Raw genomic sequence first — 23491 nt, 5'->3', positions numbered from 1 at the left:
ATTACCCAAGCTGGGTACTCCAGGCACACCCTTTGTGTGGGCTGAGTACACCCTCCTCTTATAGTCGAGATTTGCTTGCAGTTGGCAGATCAATGGAAGGGATTTACCCAGGCCAGTTAGCTGCAAGGACTGGCTGTGATCACTGGCCTCCAACCTCCTCAGTCAGTGGAAGATCAGCTGTACAGGGTTGTGGTGCTCCGACGTGATCTGTACTGTCCACTAGATATGTCAGCCCTGAGGGTTCCCTGGTGGTGCAGCCCCACGTGTGTTTTGCTCGGGGCTCCCTCCCTGAGCTGTAAAGCAATCTGAAATGCTGCTACTTTTGCCGGGTTTCGAGATTCCGAAGGGAAGCCAAGCTATCAATGTAATCAGACTAGTTCTAGGGCTCACTGAAGCCAGCTGTTGCTTCTTTGATAGGATTTAGTAACTAAGACCAGCCATTCTTATGGAAAAACAGCTTGGGTGGGCCCATAATTGGGTGGGGCAGAGCTTCTGGGGATCTCCAAGGCTGGCCAGGAGACCAGTGTTAGCCAGGTTGATGGAGACTAAGATATGGCACCACCTTGCGGGCTCTTGTGGGGGGAGTTTAGCAGAGGGACAAGGGCCTCTGCTCCTCTTGATGCCAGATACCTCAGTTTCTCCCTATATGCCACTAGTGCCTTTCAAGCTGCCACCCTGGTGCTGGAGCTCAGAGGGAGGGAGTCTGAGTAGGTCAGTCCATGTGTGGGTTCTTTAACAGGAACTGCTTGGGGCTCTAGAAATTTCTTCCACCAACTCAATCCCCACTGGTTTTTGCAGCCAGAAGTTGTGGGGACTTATCTTCCTGGCACTGGAACCAGGTGCTATGGTACCTGGTGTTTGTCTGGGACTTCTCACTCCCAAGATATCCTCCTAAATTTTTATCCACATGGGTGTGGGACCAACTTGTTCTGCATCTGCACCCCTCCAACCAGTCTGGATGGATGTGATTTCTTTAATTCTTTCTTTAATTCCATAGTTGTCAGATTTGCATGCAATTTGATTTCATAGTTGTCAGAATTCCATACAGCTCAATTTCTGACATTCCTGAATGATGATTGTTCTATATTTCACTTTAATTTTCATGTGGTTGTGCAAACAGGTGAGCCATGTCTGCCTATACTGCCATATTGACCAGAGACCCTATATATTTCTTACAAGATGTTATATGTCAAAATCATTTCTCCATCTGCACTAGAATCTGACCTTCAGTTAACTTTCTAGCTCTATGTCCCTGAAAGCTTCCTGAGATAGTGTCTTCAGTTGGGTTTCCCAGGTAACAGATTTTAAAATTGCATAAAGGAAATTTGTTGGGAAGTTCCCTTGGAATCCACATATGTAAAGGAGTTTAAAAAAAATAAAGGAATTTGCAAGGAGGAACAGAACTGCTATACAGTCACAACAAAGGCCTTATCTAAATCTGTGGTGATCTCTGCATCTGGAATGGCTCTTCAGAGATGTCCTACCCTTAGCCTAGAGAAGGGCCTTGATACACCATCATCATCTCAAACAGTCATTAAATGTAGTTGCTTCAGAAGGGGGATTATTAATTCAGGCCAGTGATTTTCATCTGGCATCCGACAAAAATTATAAAAACGTGCAATACCTGTTTAACTGAGGTCACTGACCTCTTTTCTCTGAGATTGTCAAATTAAAAAATGACATTAGCCAACACAACAATAACCCCTCGATATGAATGAATCAAGATTATACCTATTTTTTGTCAGACCAGCCAAAAATGTATTTTTTGTGTGTGCTGCAGAATTTTAGTAATCAGTTTACATTTGCCATGAGATGAAAAAGATTGAAAATGCTGATTTAGGCAAGATAGCTTTGTTTGGGTGAAAACAATTCCTAGACAGTGCCTCAGTTAAAGCTATTAGCTGCCAATCTCAGGAAATTAGTGCCATATAACTAAAAGGGCTTCTGGGAAGCATACCATAGTATTTACTCTAAGTGGGTGGTTGCTAGGCAACAGTACTAGAAAATTACTTCTGATTGGTAAACTGTATCTGGATTAGAAGCACTATAGACTATAAATACCATATAGTTTTTTTTAATTTAATCTTTGTTATATTTTTTCTATTATCATTTAGTCCCTTTATACCCCTCTTCCCAGAAATTGCCACACCATTGTCCATATCCATGAGTCCTTTTTCCTCAATTCCTCTACCCCCTCACCTCTGCCCCTGCACTAGCTATCATTCTGCTCTCTATCCATGAGTCCATCCCCATTTTCTGTGTTCGTTCAGTTTGTTCATTAGATTCCACATGAGTGAAAACATACGGTATTTGTCTTTCTCTAACTGGCTTATTTCATTTAGCATAATGTTCTCCAAGTCCATTCATACTGTCACAAAGGATAAAACTTTCCTTCTTTTTTACATCCGAATAGTATTCCATTGTGTAAATGTGCCAAAGTTGTTTTATTCACTACCTACTGATGGATACTTGAGCTGTTTCCATATCTTGGCAATTGTAAATAACGCTGCAGTGAACATAAGGATGCTTATATTCTTTTGAATTAGTGTTTTGGTTTCCTTCAACTATATTTCCAGAAGTGGGATTGCTGGGAAGAATAAACATTGAAATGTCCATACCACCCAAAGCAATCTATAGATTCAATACAATTCCTGTCAAGATTCCAATGACATATTTCACAGAACTAGAACAAATATTTTCAAAATTTATATGGAACCATAAAAGGCCCTACATGGCAATACTGATCCTGAGAAAGAAAAACAATGTTGGAGGAATCATGCTACCTAATACCAAATTGTGCTACAAGGCCATAGTAATCAAAACAGGATGGTCCAGGCATAAAAACAGACACATAGATCAATGGAACAGAGTAGAGAGCCCAGAAGTAAGTCTACACCTTTATAGTCAGTTGATATTCAACAGAGGAAGCAAGCACATACAATGGGCTAAAGGTAGTTTATTCAATAAATGGTGTTGGGAAAATTGGGCAGGCAAGTGCAGAAAATGATACTAGACCACCTTCTTACACCACACACAAGAATAAGTGCAAAATGGGTCAAAGACTTAAGTGTTAGACTCAAAAACATAAAAATCCTAGAATAAAATATAGGCAGCATAATCTCCAGTGTTGCTTGTAGCAATATTTTATTGGATATATCTCCCCAGGCAAGGGAGACAAAAGAAAAAATAAGCAAGTGGGACTATATCAAACTAAAATAGTTTTTGCACAGCAAAGAAAATCAACAAAATAAAAACACAACCCACAGAATGGGAGAAATAGTCATCAACACGTCTGATAAGGGATTAATATCCAAAATTTATACAGAACGTACCAAAGTCAACACCAAAAAAACAACCCATTAAAAAATGGGCAAAGGATATGAATACACACTTCTCCAAAGAGGACATATAGATGGCCAGTAGACATGAAAAAATTCTCAACATCACTAATCATTAGAGAAATGCAAATTAAAACCACGGTGAGATACAATCTCACACCTGTCAGAATGGCTATCATCAATAAATCAACAAACAATAAGTGCTGGTGAGGATGTGGAGAAAGGGGAACCCTTTCCCGCTGTTGGAAGTATAGACTGGTGCAGCCACTGTGGAAAACAGCATGGAGATACCTAAAAAGTACCATAACTTTGATCTTTCCTAAGGGTAATAACTCTTGTGATTGGGCAAGTTTCTTACAGGCAGGATCCCTGGAAGCCATGCCTACAGAGTTGTTGCAAGAGGTTTTGGCTTCTGTGGGGTATGAGACTTTTAAGTCAGGATAACTCCCAAGGTGATTTCTGATTCCCTCATTCCAGAGCTAGCACCCCATGGCCAAGGAGAATAACCCCTGGGAGTCTACGGGGCTGCTACAGGAACTGCTGCAGAGCTCCCACCAAAAAGGAATGCCCGCTGCTGCTGTCCTGATGGCAAATCGTCATTTCTGCCCTGTATTTTATAGGGCTATTGGCTGTCGAGTCTGGTCCAAAATAGTCTTGTTTAGACTATTTAGTTGTGCTTATAGATGTTCCCCAAAGTGGATTTTTTAGACATTTTTCAATTGGGTCTCACGTTTTTGAACATTTGGTTTTAAAACTTAACACTAAAGAATAATTTAATGGTCTTAGAGTCAAAGCTGAAAATATTTACATAAGTACTTGGGGCACATGGATATGTGAGGTTTCCGTTTCCTACTGCTGACAGGCCACTAGGGAGATATTGTCTCCCTAGACTATGGAGGAAAAGACTCAACTATAATACTCATCTCTGAAAACAGTAGTCTTTATATGTAAACAGTGGAAAGAACTGTTGATTCTTAACTCTCCGTTAGTCACAGATGGGACATTTGGGCCTGGTTGACAGTTTTCCTCATATCCTATGAGTCACAAAGTTTTGCTAATTCTTCAGTTGGAATGACTCAGTCCATCTCTTCCTTTCCATTCACTCTGCTATTACCCTGAGTAGTATTTATAGTCTTTATCACTTTATTTATATGGATTACTAAACATGCTACCCTGGAGAAGTGCTCTTGCCTTTAGGTTTTGTCTTGTCTGAACTGCATTACCCATGAGACCCTAGACTGAACTCCATAAGACTTTGTTCTAGGGTTCGCAGACTGTTAGTATGTAATCCAGAATTTTCTAGAGACTAAATCAGGTTCCAGGAAATAGTGAGAAGGAAGGCTGGAGAGATAGGCTTATAAGGAAAGACTAGAAGAAATGAAAGTAGTTAGGAATCTGTTGTAAGAGGACCCAAACTGAGGTGGGATTGGAAAGGATGGGACAGGTAGGCTCTTAAGGAAGAACTGGTAACTGCGAGAAGAAATCAGGGAGAGTCTCACTGAGGTCAGATCACATGGACTTATAATGAGCCCATTGGACTTGGTGTCGAGAGTCTTTCAGGAATATTTCTCACATACAACTGCTCTTCTGTCTTTATATAATACCCTTGTGAAATTGCAAACACATTAAAGACCAGGATCAAGGCTTACTTCTTATTATCCTTACATCTCCACTTTCAGCACAGTGCCTCATGAGGACAGTAATCTAACTCCTGTATGTTTTTATTCTGTCTATACATAGAAGAGTGTTTAGGGCAATTACAAGTGTTTAAGATTGTTGGTTCTGCCAGCTATGTACATGTAGAAACTCTTTCATCTGTCTTTCTGTTTTGTTTTCTTTCTTTTTTTCTTTCGCTATTAGAAATGGGTTTATTGCACTTTTTTGGTTTTATTTTTCAACTACAGTTTACTTTCAGTATTATTTTGAATTGGTTTCTGGTATACCATGTAGTAGTTAGATAATTATATACTTTAACAACTATTCCCCACCCTTCCAGTATTTCCAGTACCCACCTGGCACCAGACATAGTTATTGCAATACTATTGACTGTGTCCCCTATATATTTCTTTCATTGTGAGATAAAACTAGGGAAACCAGGTGTCTGGATTTTGTCTGGGTTGTCCCAATTTAGACCTATTCTTTTTTTTTAAAGATTTTGTTTATTTATCTTTAGAGGGGAAGGGAAGGAGAGAAGGAGAGAAATGTCAATGTATGGTTGCCTCTCGTGAGTCCCCTGCTGGGAACTGGCCTGCAACCCAGGCATGTGCCCTGACTGGGAATCGAACCATGATCGTGTGGTTCGCAGGCCCACATTCAATCCACTGAGCTACACCAGCCAGGGCTTAGACCTATTCTTTAAGTACAATTACTGATAATAATTTTCTTCACTCTCAAAAGTTTGTACAATAAATTCTATGGTCACTCTAGATATATGTACAGAAAAGTGCTAAATATGTATAAAGAGTACCCCCCAGAATGTATGTTATTTGTAAAAAATTGTATTTTCCTACATATTTGCACTTCGATCACTTTGAGGTGCTCTCCAATTAATACAATACACCTATGAAGACATTTTTTCCACTGCTCAAAACAGCTTTTCAGTTTGTCAATTTTGATAACTTTTAGTGCTTCGCCATTTTTTTTAACCTCATCAACAAAACATTTCCGTTTGAGGATATTTTTCATCTGGGGGAACAAAAAAGTTTCCCCTGTCAAGATGGGGTGAATAGAGAGGGTGGGTTATGGGAGTCATACCATTTTCGGTTAAAAACTGCTGAACACTTAGTGTGGTGTGGGCAGGTGCATGCATAAGTCACCTATCATGCAATGGGCCAACGTGTTGAAAGAATCTTCAAAAAAAATTTACTGAATCCAAATGCAGCCTCTCACAACAACACTAGCTGGTATACTGATATAGATGGGTTTCTAGAACACTCACTTAGTCGAGGAAGCTCTCCAGAAGATAATTCTGGGATTTGGGTGGGGGTCACCCCTCATATTAGTCAGTTTAACTATAACTATATAAAGAACACACTGTGTAACTACCATCCTAGTCAAGAAACATTGCCAGTCACCAGAACTCTAATACCCCAATTACAACTCCTTCTTCCCTAGAGTTAACCACCCTGATTTTTATGATACCCATTTTTCTACTTTGAAAACTAAATTATTAAAGCTGAAAATGCTCTAAAATGATTTACTTCGACTCAGTGTTCTTGTATTTATTTTATATACTTTTTGTGTGGGTAATTTCACTTGTTACTAATAGGTATCTTTGAAAGTATATTTGTATTTCATTATATGACTACAAGGTTGTAAGTAATCCTCCTGAAGATAAATGTTGACTTTTCATTATTTATTTATTACCCTGAGATTTAATTAACAAGACTCAGTTCTTGGCCTCAAGAATTTGATAATCTACAAGCAATTACAATAAAAATCATTCAGTGTGATAATGGGAGCATGCACAAGATGTTGTAAGGCATTACCTAGCCTTGGGGATAATTGGAACGACATTTGATAGAAGGTGATGTCTCATTTGGGTTCAGAAAACAAGTAGGAATTGTGTAGGTGAAGGTGGTGAGTGAAGTGAGGGCACAGCACAAGGGTCACTTTTGAAATGAAGAGTCCAGAGACAAGAAAAGTATGGCACAGTTAGGTTACTGCAAGTTGTTCCCTGCAGTTGGAATGCAGTGTTCTCTGTTGTCTTTCATGGTGGAAAAAAAAAAGTGTCTTTTAGGTCATCATGTTTTAGGGGCAGTGGTGAGAGATATAGTTCAAGGCAGACGCCTTAATGTCATGCATACTGAGTTCAAACTTGATCCTGAGTGCAATGTAGAAACTTTGAAGGGCTCTAAGCAGAAGGTGAATAATGTGGCAACATGATTATATTTGCATTTTTGAATGGTTGTTCTCACTGCAAAATCAGAGAGAGAGAGAGCATTTAAATGGGCAACTCCTGAAGCAGGGAAAGTGGGCCGGAGACTATTGCCATCATTGACATGTGAAATGATGGTGGCATGAGCTAAGCCAGAGGAAATGAGAGTGGCAAGAAGTGAATGGATTTAGGAGACAGCTGGGGACAGAATCAACAGCATTTTAATGATTGATTATATATGGAGTTTGAGGGAGAAAGACATAAAATATGGTGCTCAGGTTTCAGCTTGAGGTGGGGAGCACAGACAGTGGCACGGATTTGGAGAGGAAGTTTTTAGCATAGTGCTGCATCAGTTGATTTGGAAGTATCTGTGGGATATCCAGAGGACATGACCTTGGGCCTGGAGCTCTGGAGAGAAATTTAAGGCAGAGGTAGACATTAGGAAACAAAGGCTTTTAGGTGCCAAGTGAACTATTCATATGGACCTTTATATGATAGTGTATAATTTCTGAGATGAAAAATATAAATTGTGTTTGTTGGCTAATACCATAACATTCTTAGGGAATTAAACTTTTGGTGTTAAAGCTTCCAAGAAATATTTGCACAAAATATTTTCATTATGTGTGTTAGTTATTAGCAGTTTGTTTTCTGATTGGTATTATTTCGCTCTTTGGATTGTCTTTCTTTTTCACATTATCCAGGTTTTATCACAATATGTGTCAGCTATAGAAATAAACACAACAATCTACAGTTATTATAGAGCTTTTAGAATTAAAGCAACATGCATACATTTATTAAGGTTTAGCAGTTTAGGAGAAATGTTGAAGGCCTTGGGTTTATACGTTTAGATATCTCGGTTCTAGAAACAAAATATGTATGGAAAGTCTTTTTTTAAGTGTATTTTTAGATAATATAAATAAAAATATTTGTCACTTCTGCCTATTTTCAGCTCTAGAGATACTTGAAATTTTATAATTTAAATAATTTAGATTTATGTATAATGTAAATATTTTCAGATATACGTAGAATTGTATCTGAATTTTTTAGTGTTACAGTTTTATCATAAGACCACTATAATTTTCTGTTATGTAACTAATGTTCTTAGATATATTTTAATATCTCAGATATACCCAGAATGTAATTTGCCCTAAAAAATGTGCTTATTTTAAATATTTTGTTTCAGAAGATTATAGTAGCAGTTAAATTTAGCAATATTTTAATAATAGTATAATATTAATTTATTCTCTAATTTGAATAATTAATGTAGTTTTTGTTTACTATTTTGAATAAGCTATAACCATCTTATTTTTTATGCTACATAAACAAGTACCTAATTTAATTTTTGATCATTATGATAATTTGATACAGTATGTAATATATATTTGTTTTATTTATAGGAAAATGGTTCTCCTGAAGAACATGCAGTCTATGTGTGGGACCATTTCATAGCCCAGTCTGCAGCTGAGAATGTATTTTTTGTTGCTCATAGCTATGGAGGACTTGCTTTTGTTGAACTGGTAAGTGCACATTTGATTCTGTTTTCGATGTCCAAACTCCTTTTGGGTTTATCCTCTCCACTCCCTTTACGCTGGTATCTTACTGTAGATCCCTTTATAGTGGATGAAAATAATGTATTTTGAGTAAATAATTTTATGACATTTAAAAAGAATATACTTATTTATTTATTTTGTCAGAGCTTATAAATGCTACCCAGAAAGCTTTTTGCCTTTTCCTTATTTAATTATTACTTTAAAATTTCTACATTATAGTCCAAATTTTTATGTATTTTATGATATTTATGTTTCCTGTTTTATTATATACTGTTGAAGCATATATTATTTGTAAAGTGTTAAGAAATTTTAAGAGACCCTTTGAATATTTGGGAATATTTTGATCATCTTTACCTGACCTTTCTCTACAAATTAGCACTTGGTCAGAATCTACATATTAAAATCTACAGAATCAGAAAGCTTCTGTTAATCTGCTTCTGAGTGGTACTCATTGCTTTGCCATAAACGTCTTTATGTTTCAAAATAATCTGATTTTTGGAGTTAAGATTATATGTACATGATAGAAAAAATTATCAAGATTTCTGAATATAGTCTATATAATCTACAATGATACAAATGCCAGTGTGAATGTTGAAGGCAGTATAATCAGCACTAAAAATGCACTGATGAAGAACTTGTGCCTTCACGCCCATGACCCCTTATGTCACAGGAAGGTACTTGTGCTCTAATAAAATGATTAATTTGATTAGAGTGTATTCATAATTTTAAAATCTAATAGCCTCAAGTGGGCATTAAAGCAGGCACAGCTTTGGTTGTCTAATTTTTACATTTCTAAGGTTTGCTACGCATTTCTCCTTTCATGGAAATTAAATATATTCCCATGGCCTTTTCAGCCTCTCCACACTTTATTGCTTACCCACTTAATTTAGATATAAAATTGGTGGCAACACCTGAGAATAATTTTGCTGACCTAAATTTACAAATGCTTATAATCTCTTAAGATTAGGAAATAAGTTTAAATTATTTATTTCCCTTTTTAGAAACAATTTCTAAGTACTTTTAACTCTGCTGAATTTATTTTAATATATAATGGATATCTTAAGATAGCTAACAAACTAGTATAATGTACTTTTGGAAATGTAAGTTTTGTGTTTTAAATAGTTATCTTAACTCTACAGCTACTACACACACAGCTTTCTTTGTACACTATACAATGACTCAAAACATGAAATTTCACTGACACTTAGAGTAATAACTTAAAATATGTTTCAAAGACTAATCAACTTTAAGTTTGTAAAAATCTTTTGTACATCAAACTTGGAATTTAAGCAAATTTTAGACAGTTTTTAAAATGAAGTTAAGATACCAGAGTAATAGATGACCAGTGTATTGGTCCTGTTTTGCCTGTCCTTCTTGTCACACACTGGTGGATATTTCTCCACTTTTGTTCCACTTTAATATAAAGCACACAGATGTTTCAGAACAAGACTTGACTTCTGACCTTGAGGCTATTAGGGTCAGGGTCCTCAGGGCCTGTGAAATTATCACAAGCTGAGCTAAAGTTTTTCTCCATCACAGGAAGTAACCAGTAAGTAAGAAGTTAAAAAGGAGCTTTGTCAGAGAGACAAGATGGTCTCAGTAAGGGTCAGCTTCTGTAGTCTGCTGTCGCTGCAGGAGGTGCATGCATGGGAGGAGGAGTATAATGTAACCACTGGCACATCACGTATCTGTCAGGCAGCACCAGGCCTGAGAAGTCTATTTAATGCAATATACCTTGTTTGGGTTTTAAAATATTAATGGCAATTATCTCAACTTCATATATGTGCTACTTTTTGTGAAGTGACTTGGGTGGGGTTATGTGCTGGGGCTATACAGATGGTGACAACTAAAGAAAATGTGATCCCTGACCTAATAACATGGATTCCTCCAAATAAATATCACTGTACACTGATGAGTTTACATACACTTTTGACAAAGCATGATTAATATATATAAGATCATTTGTTTCTATTGAATTTCAAAGGGGTTTTTAAAAGGTAGCATTGATAAAGAACAACAAGAAAAAATTAAAATATTTTAAACCCTCTTTGCTTTTACCTAAAGTTGAGTAATATTCTTACCTATTCTCCCCAATATTCTTAGGAAATGAGTCATAATGTTTAAAATGTTGAAGAATTCTCATTCTCTCAGGATTTTTCAGCATAAGTATAATACCTGAAAATGTTTTACATGGATTTAAAATTTTAATATTAACTTTATAAGAAAGTAAATTGTCAGCATCTTAAACTATACTTTATGTTTTTTGTCTCAATAATACATTATACATATCACATATTTAATCCTCTGGATATCAGTAAAGTTAGACATAAGTGTCATAGAATTCTGCTCCTGATTAAAAACTCTCTACCCTCCTTCCCACACACACATCTTACGGAACAACAGTCTTAATTTGGAACATCGTGTTTGAATGTTTGGAGATTGTTTTTCTACCAGTCTCATACAAGTTTACATTCTTTGATTTTGTAGCTCATGAATTTTAAGAAAATGTATTTTAAATGTAAACCATGTGGATAGTACAGCTCCAATAACATATGCAGTTACTTATAGTGATTATTGTTCAGAAAACAGGTACCAATCAGGACCTGTTTTAAAATGTATCCTGCCATTTACTAAATTTAAATTGTTTATAATTACAGTTTAAAATTAAATGTGGTGCTAATAGATTTCTGAAATTAAATTACTTCTAAACTTAGAGCACAGAATAATTGCACAGCTTTCATATTTTGCTAATTGTTATTTTTAAAACTGATAACATAATTTATGATTTTATTCTACCTTAAAGTATTAAATTTCCCCTAAAAATATGTTATACATAAGAGATTTATTTTCAAAAACAATGTTCATTTTATGATAGTAAATTTTGGAATTTGATCAGGTCTAATTTTTTTCAGACAGTGTACAGTTCACTATAATAATGAAAAAAGTGATACTAAAAATATACCTTTTCCCATTTTTATTCTTGTTATATGGTACCAACTCCAGTTTCCAATTCTCTAAATTTTCTGTGATTCTAGTAAAAATAACTCTGAGGTGATATGATAACTCTGGTAGCAATTCCAGTATTCGTCCATTAGAGGCAAAAGGGAAGAACTACTTATTTTATGAATTGATAGTCAGTTTTTAAAAGTAACATACCTACCCAGTGATATCTGTATTTAAAATAGTGCCAATATGAAGATAACACCAGTATGTAAAGTTACTGTTCCAAAGCCTTACATATATGTGTTAGAAATTGTTTTATACACTGATAGAGTAATCCGAAGTAGTCATAATCTGAATGCATTTACCAAATTCATTCAGAAAGACATCTGCAAATAATGCAGCTTAGGTTTTTTTTATAGTAGTTGTTAAAGTTTGATCTTTGTTGGAAATTAACTGTCATTAAAAAACAACACAGTTTTAAGCTTTTCCATCATCTCTTTCACCAGCCACTTTGATGAAGTGATTCCATTGCTCCCATTGTTGGTCATTTCAGAGTGCTTCGCTCTTGTCTTCCTAGGTGATAGTTTGACAAAATCAAGCAGCCTTAAAATTTTCTTTTCATTGGAAATGAGTTAGCTTTCCTTGTTAGTGCCCAGCTCTCCTTACCTGCCCTGTTTGCTGTGCTCAGTAAATCATTTTGCATTCACATGTCTTTCCTTAGTCTGTGTTGATATTTCTTACGGAACACATTAAACAATTATAGTAAATATATTTTTAGTTTATTGAATTATCTCAGCTGATGTAAAATTTGTGTTTTTCTAATTGATTTTATGTTTTTATATTATTAGTGGTACATAAAGAACCACCATTAAAAACATCATTTAGAAATGTGTGAAAACTGTTCCTTTTGAAAGTGTATGTCTACCCACTTTTGATTTTGGTTTCTCCATGCTTGTCAGCACTTGATTGGCATCTCACTTGCATGTGAATTAAGGAATGAAGGGAACTCTGTTTTCCTGCCATTGTTCATGCTGGGCTCCCCAGCCTCCAGGCAGCCTAAGCTGACCTTCAGCAGCTGATAGAGGACTAGTTGTTGGACATAAGTCTGTGAGCACACTCAACCTCAGTCTACTCTGAGATGATCTTTTTAAATTGCCTAGAGCAATATTTGGATTTACCCTGGAGAGAAAATGGAATGGGGATACAGGTATTAGTTTTTACCTTTAGTGATGCCAGCTAACTATGACCTGAAAGAAGCATTTACAACATGTCTACAAAGAACAAAATAAATTGGATGTTGGTAGGATATCTGCTTTCTGAAACCAATGGGAATATTTGAAAGGTGGGCCTTTGGGAATCTAGAATTGAGAAGGGGTGTAAAAACTGAGCCATAATCAAACCAAAGTAATTCAGGCCTACTTTAAAATGTAGGTAGTTCACTAAAAATAAGTTACCATTTGCAATACAACTTGAATTTTGAGTTGGCTGCCTACATGACACGAATAGCATGTTAATGTATGGGATGATTACAGCTTGTATGGAATGCGATCTTAATTCTCTGGTTTTGTATGAAAATAATTTAGTTTCTCTAACTGTTCTGTATGGTCCTATAATAGGAACCAGAAGTTGTATTATTTTTGCTTCCTCTATTTAGTATTATTCCTGCCTTGCATATAGTGTACATACCATCTTTTTATTGATTGTTGGCAACACTAATTTCAGGAGTTAGTTGCAGGAGCCCAAGTAAGATCCAGTGAAGGGTTTTACCAACATAGAAGTAGTGGCAGTGGTAAGGAAGGAACATGCATTAGAGATGCTAAGGAGATAGATTCTCATTGGTTAGTAACAACAGATCTGGAAAGCTTAATGAGGAAGAGGAGAGTATAGTGTATCCTTCCCCCATACACACCTACAGAAGCATATCAAAGTGGATATGAAGGGAATCCAAGCAAGACAGATGAAGAGTAATGAACAATGATTATGTAAATATGTAGGTACTGGGCGGAATGTTTTCACATACTGGATATTTAATAATTGTGGTTAATAGAATAAATTAGAAATCAAATCAGAGTATTTGGAGAAAAAGAGATCCATATACAAATGTGATTTGTTTAGCTCCACAGGAGTTACTTAAATATTGAGGTTTGTTTTTTTTAACTTTTATTTGAATATTTTTTAATGTGTATTAGCAGGTCCCACTTTAACAGAATGATTCAATTTATTAGTGTTTATGTTAACCTCTCTTTTTGTGTTCTACATCTAACCAACCAACACCTTTTGTCAGGTTTTTCATCTGAAATCTTTCCTTTCTGTGACTTTAAGACCCCCATGAATAATCTGATTATCTCTTTCCAACTGTATGTTTTCCAAAAAAATCTTTCAGTTCAAGTCTAATTCTCTCACTGCCATTGTTCCATCTCACTACACCTCTACTGCTTACCTCAAATCTAGTGCAGTATAAGAACAAGAAATTTAGAAGAAGATGACCCAATTTAAATCCTAGTTCTAATACCTACAAATTATAAGTTGGGTCAGATTCCTTATATTTGTCCTCCTCTGTTAAGTACCCTTACAAAGTTTGATCATTAAATTAGAAAATTCTTGGTTACTAGGAATTAAATCAAACTTAGTTGAATGTAAGTCTAAATGCCCACAGGTTATGCTCATTCTCATTGTTGCTAATGCCATTTCTCCCTCCCAGGTGAATTTCCATCCCAAATTTTTCAGAAAGTATTCTCAATGAACTCCCCCTTTTTTTCTGTAGTGTTTATAAGTTTCACAATTTAAAACTTTAGTACATACCAATTCACTTTTTTAAAAAGTTATCAATTATCTCTAAATATCCGTACCCAAATCATCTGGAAACAACTCAAAGATAAAAAGTCTAATATTGCTCTTATTCTCCCCACCTCAAATTGGGAACAGTAGTATATATTACAGCAATACAAACAGTCTTAATGTCTATATAGTTAACTGACCAATGTACAGAGTAAGCATTAGCAATAGCTTTTACTAATTAAATTGATTCATTCATCCTACCCTCCATTTGAATTTGATGAATTTAGGAATTCTGCCTAATCAGTTCTGTCATATTAGACAATTTACCCTTTTTATTTCTGGTATTACTCTCGGATAGTCTCCTCTCTGCTGGTATCCCCAGCTGAAAGGCTGACTGACAAGATTGCTTCCCTATGACTTCTCAGTTAAAGAGGAAAATTACTAAACTTTATTATAGTTGCATCCATAATGGTATATGGCAATGTGAGGAATAAGTCTAGGAAGGTTTCCACTTCATCTCCAGTCATGAGATTAACATTATTTTTTTATTTATAATGAGCTGACTTTTGCTTGTTTCCTCTTTTTTATTTACTTTTTTTATTGTTGTTCAGTTACAGTTGTTCCGGTTTTTTCCCCCATTGCTCTCCCCTGCCTCGTCCAATCCCTGCTCCTAAAGATAATCCCCACTCCATTGTCCTTGACCACCAGTCCTTTGTACATGTTCCTTGACCTGACCCTTCTCCTTCTTTCCCCCATTATCCATTTTTTAACTTTTGAAAAAAATTTTGAGATACAATTTATACATATTTATTGAGATATAATTGAGATTTGTTGAGCTTCATTGAGATATAATGACAAACCATGCAATTCATCTTTTAAAGAGTACAATTCAATGGTTTGAAGTATATTTACAGAAATGTGCAATTGTCACCACTATTTAGTTTAAGAACATTTTTATCACCCCAAAAGAGACTCTATATTCAAATTCTTTGTTCATTTTTAGATTATTTTATAGTTTAACTGTTGAGTTTTAAGACTCGACAGTAATTATATATTTTGGATACAAGTCCCTGATCAGATATGTTGTTTGCAAATATTTTCTCCCATTCTCTGAGTTACCTTTTTATTTCTTTACAACGTTCTTTGAAGTACAGGAGGGCTTTTAAAATTTTTTTATGAAGTCCAATTTATATAGTTTTTGTCACAAGTTTATTTTTATACATTGTATGAAGTAGGGAATCTAGCTTAATTCTTAAGTGATTTGTCTCAGCACCATTTGTTGAAAAGACTATTATTTTCTATTTGTCTTAGTACCCCTGACTATATATATATATATATGGGCTTGCTCTGGACTCTCAGTTCTCTTTCAATGATATACATGCTTGTCCTTGTATAGTACCACACCAGCTTTTGGCTTTGCAGCAAGTTTTGAAACCGGGAGGTACGGATCCTCCAACTGTGTTCTCTGTGAAGAATTTTGGCTGTTCTCAGTACATTTCCATATGAATTTTAGGATCAGCTTGTTAATTTCTACCAAATAAAGGAGCTGGAATTTTGATTAGAATTAAATTTATAGATCAATTTGGGAAGTATTGGTATTTTTTAATTTAATTTAATTTAATTTTAATTGTTGTTCTGCCTTTTACTCCCATCCCAACCTTCCCCATCTCCCTCCCATTTCCACTCCCTCCTTGTTTTTGTCCATGTGTCCCTTATACTTGTTCCTGCAAACCCTTCCTCTTTTCCCCTGATATCTTAATAATATCAGGTCTTTTAATCCATGAACATGGACTAAATTCTTTCCATTTATTTATATCTTTTCAGTGTTTTATTGTTTTCACTGTACAACCCTCACACTTATTTGGTTAAAGTTATTCCTATTTTGTTGTTTTTCATTCTATTCTAAATGACATTGTTCTTTTAATTTTATTTTCAGATTGTTCATTGCTAGTATATAGAAATAAGATTAATTTTTGTATATTGGTCTTGTATTCCACAAACCTGCTGAATTCATTTATTAGTTCTAATAGGTTTTTTAAATGAATTTTTTAGCATTTTCTATGTTCAAGATTATATAATCTGTGACTAAAGATAGTTTTCCTTTCCAGTCTAGATGCCTTTTGGGGGTAGGGGTTTCTAATTGCCCTCTCCAGTGCTGTGATGGATAGAAATGGAGTGGACATCCTTTTGTTCCTGATCTTGAGGGGAAAACATTCATTGTTTCACCATTATGTATGATATTGCTTTTGATTATTTCCATCCTCAATATATCATTTCCACTATGGACCTAATGTGCTCCTTAATGTTTATATGCCTCAGTCACATCAAGATCAGGTTGTTCAGAAGGCTGAAATGAAGAAAAAAATTCACTGAACTTTTATAAGAATCTTTTCTGTAGAGTCAAGGATCCATAGTATTCCATTAGAATTACCTTTGCAGGAGACTTTTTTAATATCCATGTAGGTGAGCTGCATCCAGGACTTATGTATCTCTGAAGCTGACAGATTGAGTACTCTATCAGAAATTCTTCTTGCCCTGGCTGGTGTGGTTCAGCAAATTGAATACCGGCCTGTGAACCAAAGGGTCACCTGTTCAATTCCCAGTCAGGGCACATGTCTGGGTTGCAGGCCAGTTCTACAGTAGAAGGCATGTGAGAGGCAACCACACACCAATGTTTCTCTCCCTCTCTTTCTCCTTCCCTTCCCTTCTCTCTAAAAATAAATAAAACAATTAAAAATAATTTTCCATTGGTTTTATCAAAGATCTTAATGAAAGATTTTAATCTTATTGAATATGTGAGAGCATGATCACTATTATAAGCCTTTTTTAAGAAAGACTGCAGAAAAACACATTTCAATTAACAATGAGGTTTGTTTCTTGTTTTTATAGCCTTATGATGATCACTTAATATAAGCATTCCCCAAAATAAAATATGCAACCCCAGTGATACTTCTGATTTGACACCACAATTGAAAAGAGCTCTTAGAGGACAAAAATTTTGAAATAAAACCTTTTTAACTTCTACTTTGGAAGTTAGACCTCAATCTTTTAAATGTAATTACTCAACACGAGAGCCAGGTAGATTCAGACTCAAAGCATACTAGATCCATGTTAGGGTAAAGCTCAAGCCATATCTGGGCAAAGGTGTTATAACTGAAGTTCAGGATCGGTTTAGGAAGAACTAGTTTAGCTGGAGAGATTGGCTTTGGAGGGAGTAGAAGTGGGCCATCACTAAGTAGGATCTCCGAACAATGGTCAGCTCCAGTTTGAAGAAAGGTGCAATCCAGTTACAGGGGACAGGAAAGCATGGCATTGGGTGGTAACTGAGCAAATGGAATGTAGTCATTGGTTTTAAGAGTACCTTTTCTCCCAGACCAAGCCCAGCTTACTTCCTAACAGGGAAGGAAGGGGAAAAAAGGAACAAGATTCAGTACTTGGGAAAGAATAAACAAAGCAACTTTAAGGCTTCAACCATTGTCTAGGGGGCTAGAAATGGAATCTTTCCAGAGAAAGAAAGGGATTATAGTAGTAGGCAAAAAAAAAAAATCAGAACTATGAAGTCATGGATCAAGATAGAAGTCCAATTCATGTGGTTCAGGTCAAAATGAGATAGAGTAGAATACTCTACTCTAAGGTCATTTAAGATACCCAGGGCTTCTCCTCGATATATTGGTTTTCAGGTTTCTGGGGCAATAAAAGAGATGGGGTGGGAATAGCTGTTATTTTTCCCGCTCTTGTGGCTCTGAGATCACACTATGGGTCTAAAACTTTACTTGAGCCAAAGAAACAAGATGATACTCTATTAAGCCACTGTGATACGAACTTTCAGAATCGGGAACTTTTAATCCCTACACATATGTCAATTCTTTTCACCTCATGTTGTTCATTACAGGTTTTCAATACTTTTTCATTGAATGAATTTAGATCACAATAAAGCTACCTGGACAACATAAGTTTGATTTGGTAGAAATTATTTTGGAGTTAAGATTAAATATTATGCTTTCAAAACAAGAAATGGTTTAGAAAACTATTAAAGATATTCATTCATTTATTCAGTTGGACATCCCACTCTGTACAAGTACTGGGGAAATAGGTTAAACCGCTGGCCTCCAGACTGTTCTACATAGAAAGCGTAGTAACATACAATAGTAAGGCAGTTGTGAAGTGGGGTGGTAGTCCAGAGGTCATGTTACCATCCCAATATGAAAATCCATATGGTAAATTTGTCTAAGTTCAGTATTAGTGAGAATTGTTTCTGGTGATAAACTGATAATGGTATTTTGTCAAAACATAACAACTATCATGTATTTTTTACCTTCGTCTCCTGTAAACCCAGAGCTGTGGTCAGTTTTCAGTTTCTTTAATTATTCCCAGCCTTATCTCTTATTCAGTGTCTTTTTAAAATTTATTTATTTAATTGTTCAAGTAGAGTTTTCTGTCTTAATTCACTTTTCTTTTGCTTTAAGACATTCAGAAAATTTTTTCTTAATTTACAGAGAATAAGTAACTAAACCATTACTTTCTCTGGTTCCTACTATGCTTCCTAGCCCAGCTGAATAAATAATAAGTACATACACAATAAATACTTTTATCCTCACCCGAGCACATGCTCGTTGATTATTTCAGAGACAGGAGGTGGGGAGAGGAAGAGAAACACTGACATGAGAGTGAAACACTGATCAGTTGCCTCTCTCATGCAGCCCCAACTGGAGACCAAACCCGCAACCGAGGCATGTGCTCTGACCAGGAATCGAGTCCACAACCTTTCATTTTACAGTATGATGTTCCAACTGGGCCACACCAGCCAGGGCCACAATAAATACTTTTTTGATCCTACCTAAGTTATGTAAATAAGTCATCAGAAGCAGATTTCAGATGGTGCTGTGTTGGTTCAGAATGAAGAAAGTGGGGTCTGGGCATTCATATAGAGCCACAGGATAGAATAAAACGAGATGGAGGAGAGAGTAAAATGGATATTTAAGATGGAAAACAGGGATATTTGGAGTCAGTGTACTTGAGTGTATAGGAGGTATAGTTCATAACCCTGAAACTTTAGATACTTGGAAGGACCATTAATGTAAATTGATCAGTGAATATAGAAAATCAACTAAGAAAATTAAAGGGAGTAGACAAACTTAACCCAAACCCCAAACTTAGTTATGTTTTCTGTGATTACACTGAATAAATTAAATATCATGTCTTCTAGAAATTAGTTTGCCTATTTAATTATTTATCAGTATATTCAGATTTGTTCTTAGTTTTCCTTAACCTTATTTGAATTTTTCTCATAACAAAGTTTACTACAGAGCATCAAAATACAATAAAAATTGCTATGTAATATTTTGGTGACAAATGACTAAAAAGTATTCTAATATCTGATATAGCTAGTTAATGTCTCAATACTCATGAATCTTGATATCTAACATTTTATCTCCAAATTTCTGTACTACATTAGTCAGACATCTGGATTGAAAAAAATTTTAACATTTGTCTTTCTAAAGGAGAGGCACTGGGTAGAAAAATAAAGCATATTCAACTTTCTCCTATAGTAAAAATTCCCTATATTAGCTACTTTTCAATTATAAGGCATCTAGCATTACTTCATAAATGTTGATTTTCTAATAGTTTCTAATAGCCTTTTTGCTAACAACAAGGAAACCTTTATTTTTTTCTGGAAACTGTGCCCTGTAAATTGTTCTAAAATGAAATCACTAACCCGTGTATTGCCTCTGTTTTATTACTGTTCAGTTACCTCAGAAAAAAATTTCTATTTCCAATACCATTAATAGTGTAATAATAGTTTCTTTTACTCATTCTAATTTGTCAGTTTTTAAAATGTACTTTATTAATTATGCTATTACAGTTGTCCTAGTTTCTACCCTTTGCCCCGTTTCACCTGGTACCCCCTTCTCTCCAGTAATCCTCCACCCTTAGTTCATGTCCATGGGTTGTGCGTATAAGTTTTTTGGCTTTTCCATTTCCCATACTATTCTTAACATCCCCTTGTCTATTTTGTACATACCAATTTGTACTTCTTAATCCCTACACCTTTTCCCCCATTCTTCCCTTTCCTCCTTCCAGCTGATAACCCTCCAAATGATCTCCATATCAATGAATCTGTTCCTGTTCTGGTTGTTTGCTAAGTCTGTTCTTTTACATGCAATTGTTGATAGTTGTGAATTTGTTGTCCTTTAAAGGTTCGTAGTTTTGACCTTCTTCTTTTAAAAAATAACTCCCTTTAACATTTCATGTAATAATTGCTTGGTGATAATGAACTCTTTTAGCTTTACTTTGTCTGGGATGTACTTTATCTGCCCTTCCATTCCAAGTGATAGCTTTGCAGGATACAGTACTCTGGGTTGCAGGTCCCTGCTTTTTATCACTTCAAATACTTCTTGCCAGTCCTTTCTTACCTGTAAAGTTTCTTTTGAGAAATCAGCTGACAGTCTTATGAGAACTCCTTTGTAGGTAACTGTATGCTTTTCTCCTGCAGCTTTTAAGATTTTCTTTTTATCTTTAACCTTTGGCATTTTAATTACTATGTGTCTTGGTGTGTTCCTCTTTGGGTCCAAGAGACTCTCTGTGCTTTCTGGACTTGTATGTCTTTCCTTCACCAAATTAGGGAAATTTTCTTTTACTATTTTTTCAAATAAGTTTTCCATTTTTTGCTCTTCCTCTTCTCCTTCTGGCACTCCTATGATTTGTATGTCAGTATATTTAATGTTGTCTCAGGTTACTAAGCCTATCTCCACTTTTTAAAATTCTTTTTTCTTCCTGCTGTTCTGATTGAATGCTTTTTCTTCCTTGTGTTCCATATTGTTGGTTTGTTGCCCGGCTCATCTTCTCTACTTTTGATTCCCTGCAGATTTTTTCTTTATTTCACTTAGTGTAACTGACATTTCTTCCCTTATGTTGTTGCTGTAGTCAGTGACTTCAAGAGCATCCTGATCACCAAGTGTTTTGAACTCTGCATTTGATAGGTTGGTTATCTCCGTTTCATTTACTACTTTTTCTGGAGTTTTGTTCTGTTCTTCCATTTGGGCCATATTTCTTTGTGTCCCCAATTTGCCAGCCTCCATGTGTTTTGTTTTGTTTTGTTTTTAGTATTAGGTAGAGCTGCTTTGACTCCCTGTATAAGGCACATGTACATTGTGTTGGGTGGAGCCTTAGGTAATCACCAGTGTGGTGAAACCCACCTCGCCGCTTTGTGGCTCTGTGTAGGGGGCGGGGTTAGAGAGGGGTTAATGCTGCTGCCCAGCTTCTGTAGGTTTCCCTGGCATTTGCCCCATTTCCAGTTGCTTCACCCAGTTCCCATATGCAATTGGCACCCTTCCAGCTGTTGCCCTGACGGTGATTCCAAGAGTGGGTGGGTTTGCGCACTTTCTAAGTCCTGAAGGCCTGTTAAGCAAACTCTTCTGAAAATCCCACAGTTTCTTCTGCTGCCTCAACCCCAACTGGTTTTTACAGCCAGAAGTCATGGGGATTTATCTTCCCAGCACTGGAACCCTGGACTGTGTGGTCTGACTTGGGGTTGGGATTGCTCACTGGCTCCCAAGGTATCCCTCCCAATTTTTATCCACCACATGTGAATGTGGGAGCATCCATTCTGCAGCCACTGCCCCTGCCTGCCAGTGTTACACAGTATCTTTGCACCTCTCCATCCATCTCCTCGACTCCACCCCTCCTACCCATCTGGGTGAAAGTGGCTTCTTTAAATCCTTGGTTGTTGGACTCCCATATAGCTCGATTTGCTGACAGTTCTGGTTGCTTTTTTTTTTTTTTTGAGAAAAGGTGGTAATTCTCTCTGTAGTTGCATGAGAAGATGAAGCCTGTCTACCCATGCCTCCATCTTGACAGACAGTTTAATAGTGTAATAATAGTTTCAAGCACAATTATAGGCCCAGCTTCATATTAGACATTTTTAGATATCTGCCCAAATATTAAAATGTACTAATATATTAGATATCTTTAGCATATTATAAATCTTAACATTTAGTAACACTTGTATTTTCTGTAATACCTTACAATAAATTCTCAAGCAAAACGGGTACCTTTACATCTGACTTCTGTGCTCAAGCCGTCTTTCAGTCTCCCGGAGTCCTTTCAGTGCTATTGTAATAGACTCCACATGATCCATCAGCCAGCCATGGGGACTGAGACATGATTGAGTCAAGAATGATTCTAAGGATTTCATAGCAATGTCTTTGAAAATGAACAGTTTTATTTATTTTTTGAATGTCAAGTTTTTTAATGTCCAAATGAAAATCAAGTAAGCCCTCAATTTCACATAATTTTTAAAATTTATTTATTTTAATTGTTGTTCAACTAGTTTTCTGTCTTTCACTCCCATCCCACCCCCCAGTGCTCCCCACCTCCCTCCCATTTCCACCCCCCTTAGTTTTTGTCCATGTGTCCTTTATACTTAGAACTAGTATTTATGCATGTCTTGCAGATCAGAAGGGAGTGGCATTATGATAGTCATCTTTAATGTCACTAATGCTTAAATGATTCTTAGTGTATACCAGGAACTGTTCTAAACATATACTTTATACAACATACTTTATCTAATTAAAACCCTCATAACAACTTTATTATTTTAATTTTTTAATTTATTAATTTTGAGAGTAAGGGGTAAAGGAAGAAAGAGAGGGGGAGAGAGACATTCATTTGTTGTTCCACTTATGCATTTATTGGTTGACTCTTGTATGTGTCCTGACCTGGGATCCAACCCACCACCTTGGCATATCGGGATGATGCTCTAACCAACTGATCTCCCCAGCCAGGGCCTTTCATAACATGAAGTACTGTTATTATGCCCATTTGACAGATGAGAAACACTCAGATATGTTTTTCCTTCTTTTAAAGCATGATCTCTCACTTTTTTATAATGGGTTTTGGTTTGTTTCTCCTCTCATCAAGTATCTGTACAGAATAAGTGATATATAGTGACTCTTATTCCTAAAACAACCTCCTGGTTTGTCATGTATTTCATGATTTAATTCTGT

The 23491-nt window shown here is 36.0% G+C and overlaps 1 protein-coding gene across 3 annotated transcripts in view; it reads left to right on the top strand.

The window, feature by feature from the left end:
- FAM172A (family with sequence similarity 172 member A) overlaps positions 1-23491 on the top strand; it is a 412801-nt gene that overhangs the window by 205336 nt on the left and 183974 nt on the right. For all 3 annotated transcript variants that reach the window (XM_053663579.1, XM_037164133.2, XM_053663580.1), the window contains one exon: positions 8613-8732. In XM_053663579.1, the coding sequence (XP_053519554.1) occupies positions 8613-8732 (120 nt within the window). The remainder of the gene's footprint in view (positions 1-8612; positions 8733-23491) is intronic.

The sequence above is a fragment of the Artibeus jamaicensis genome, unplaced genomic scaffold (genome assembly GCF_021234435.1).
Source record: "Artibeus jamaicensis isolate MK-2021 breed Jamaican fruit bat unplaced genomic scaffold, CSHL_Jam_final contig_3214, whole genome shotgun sequence".
NCBI classification, from domain to species: Eukaryota; Metazoa; Chordata; class Mammalia; order Chiroptera; family Phyllostomidae; genus Artibeus; species Artibeus jamaicensis.
This window is presented reverse-complemented; position numbering and strand designations above follow the sequence as displayed.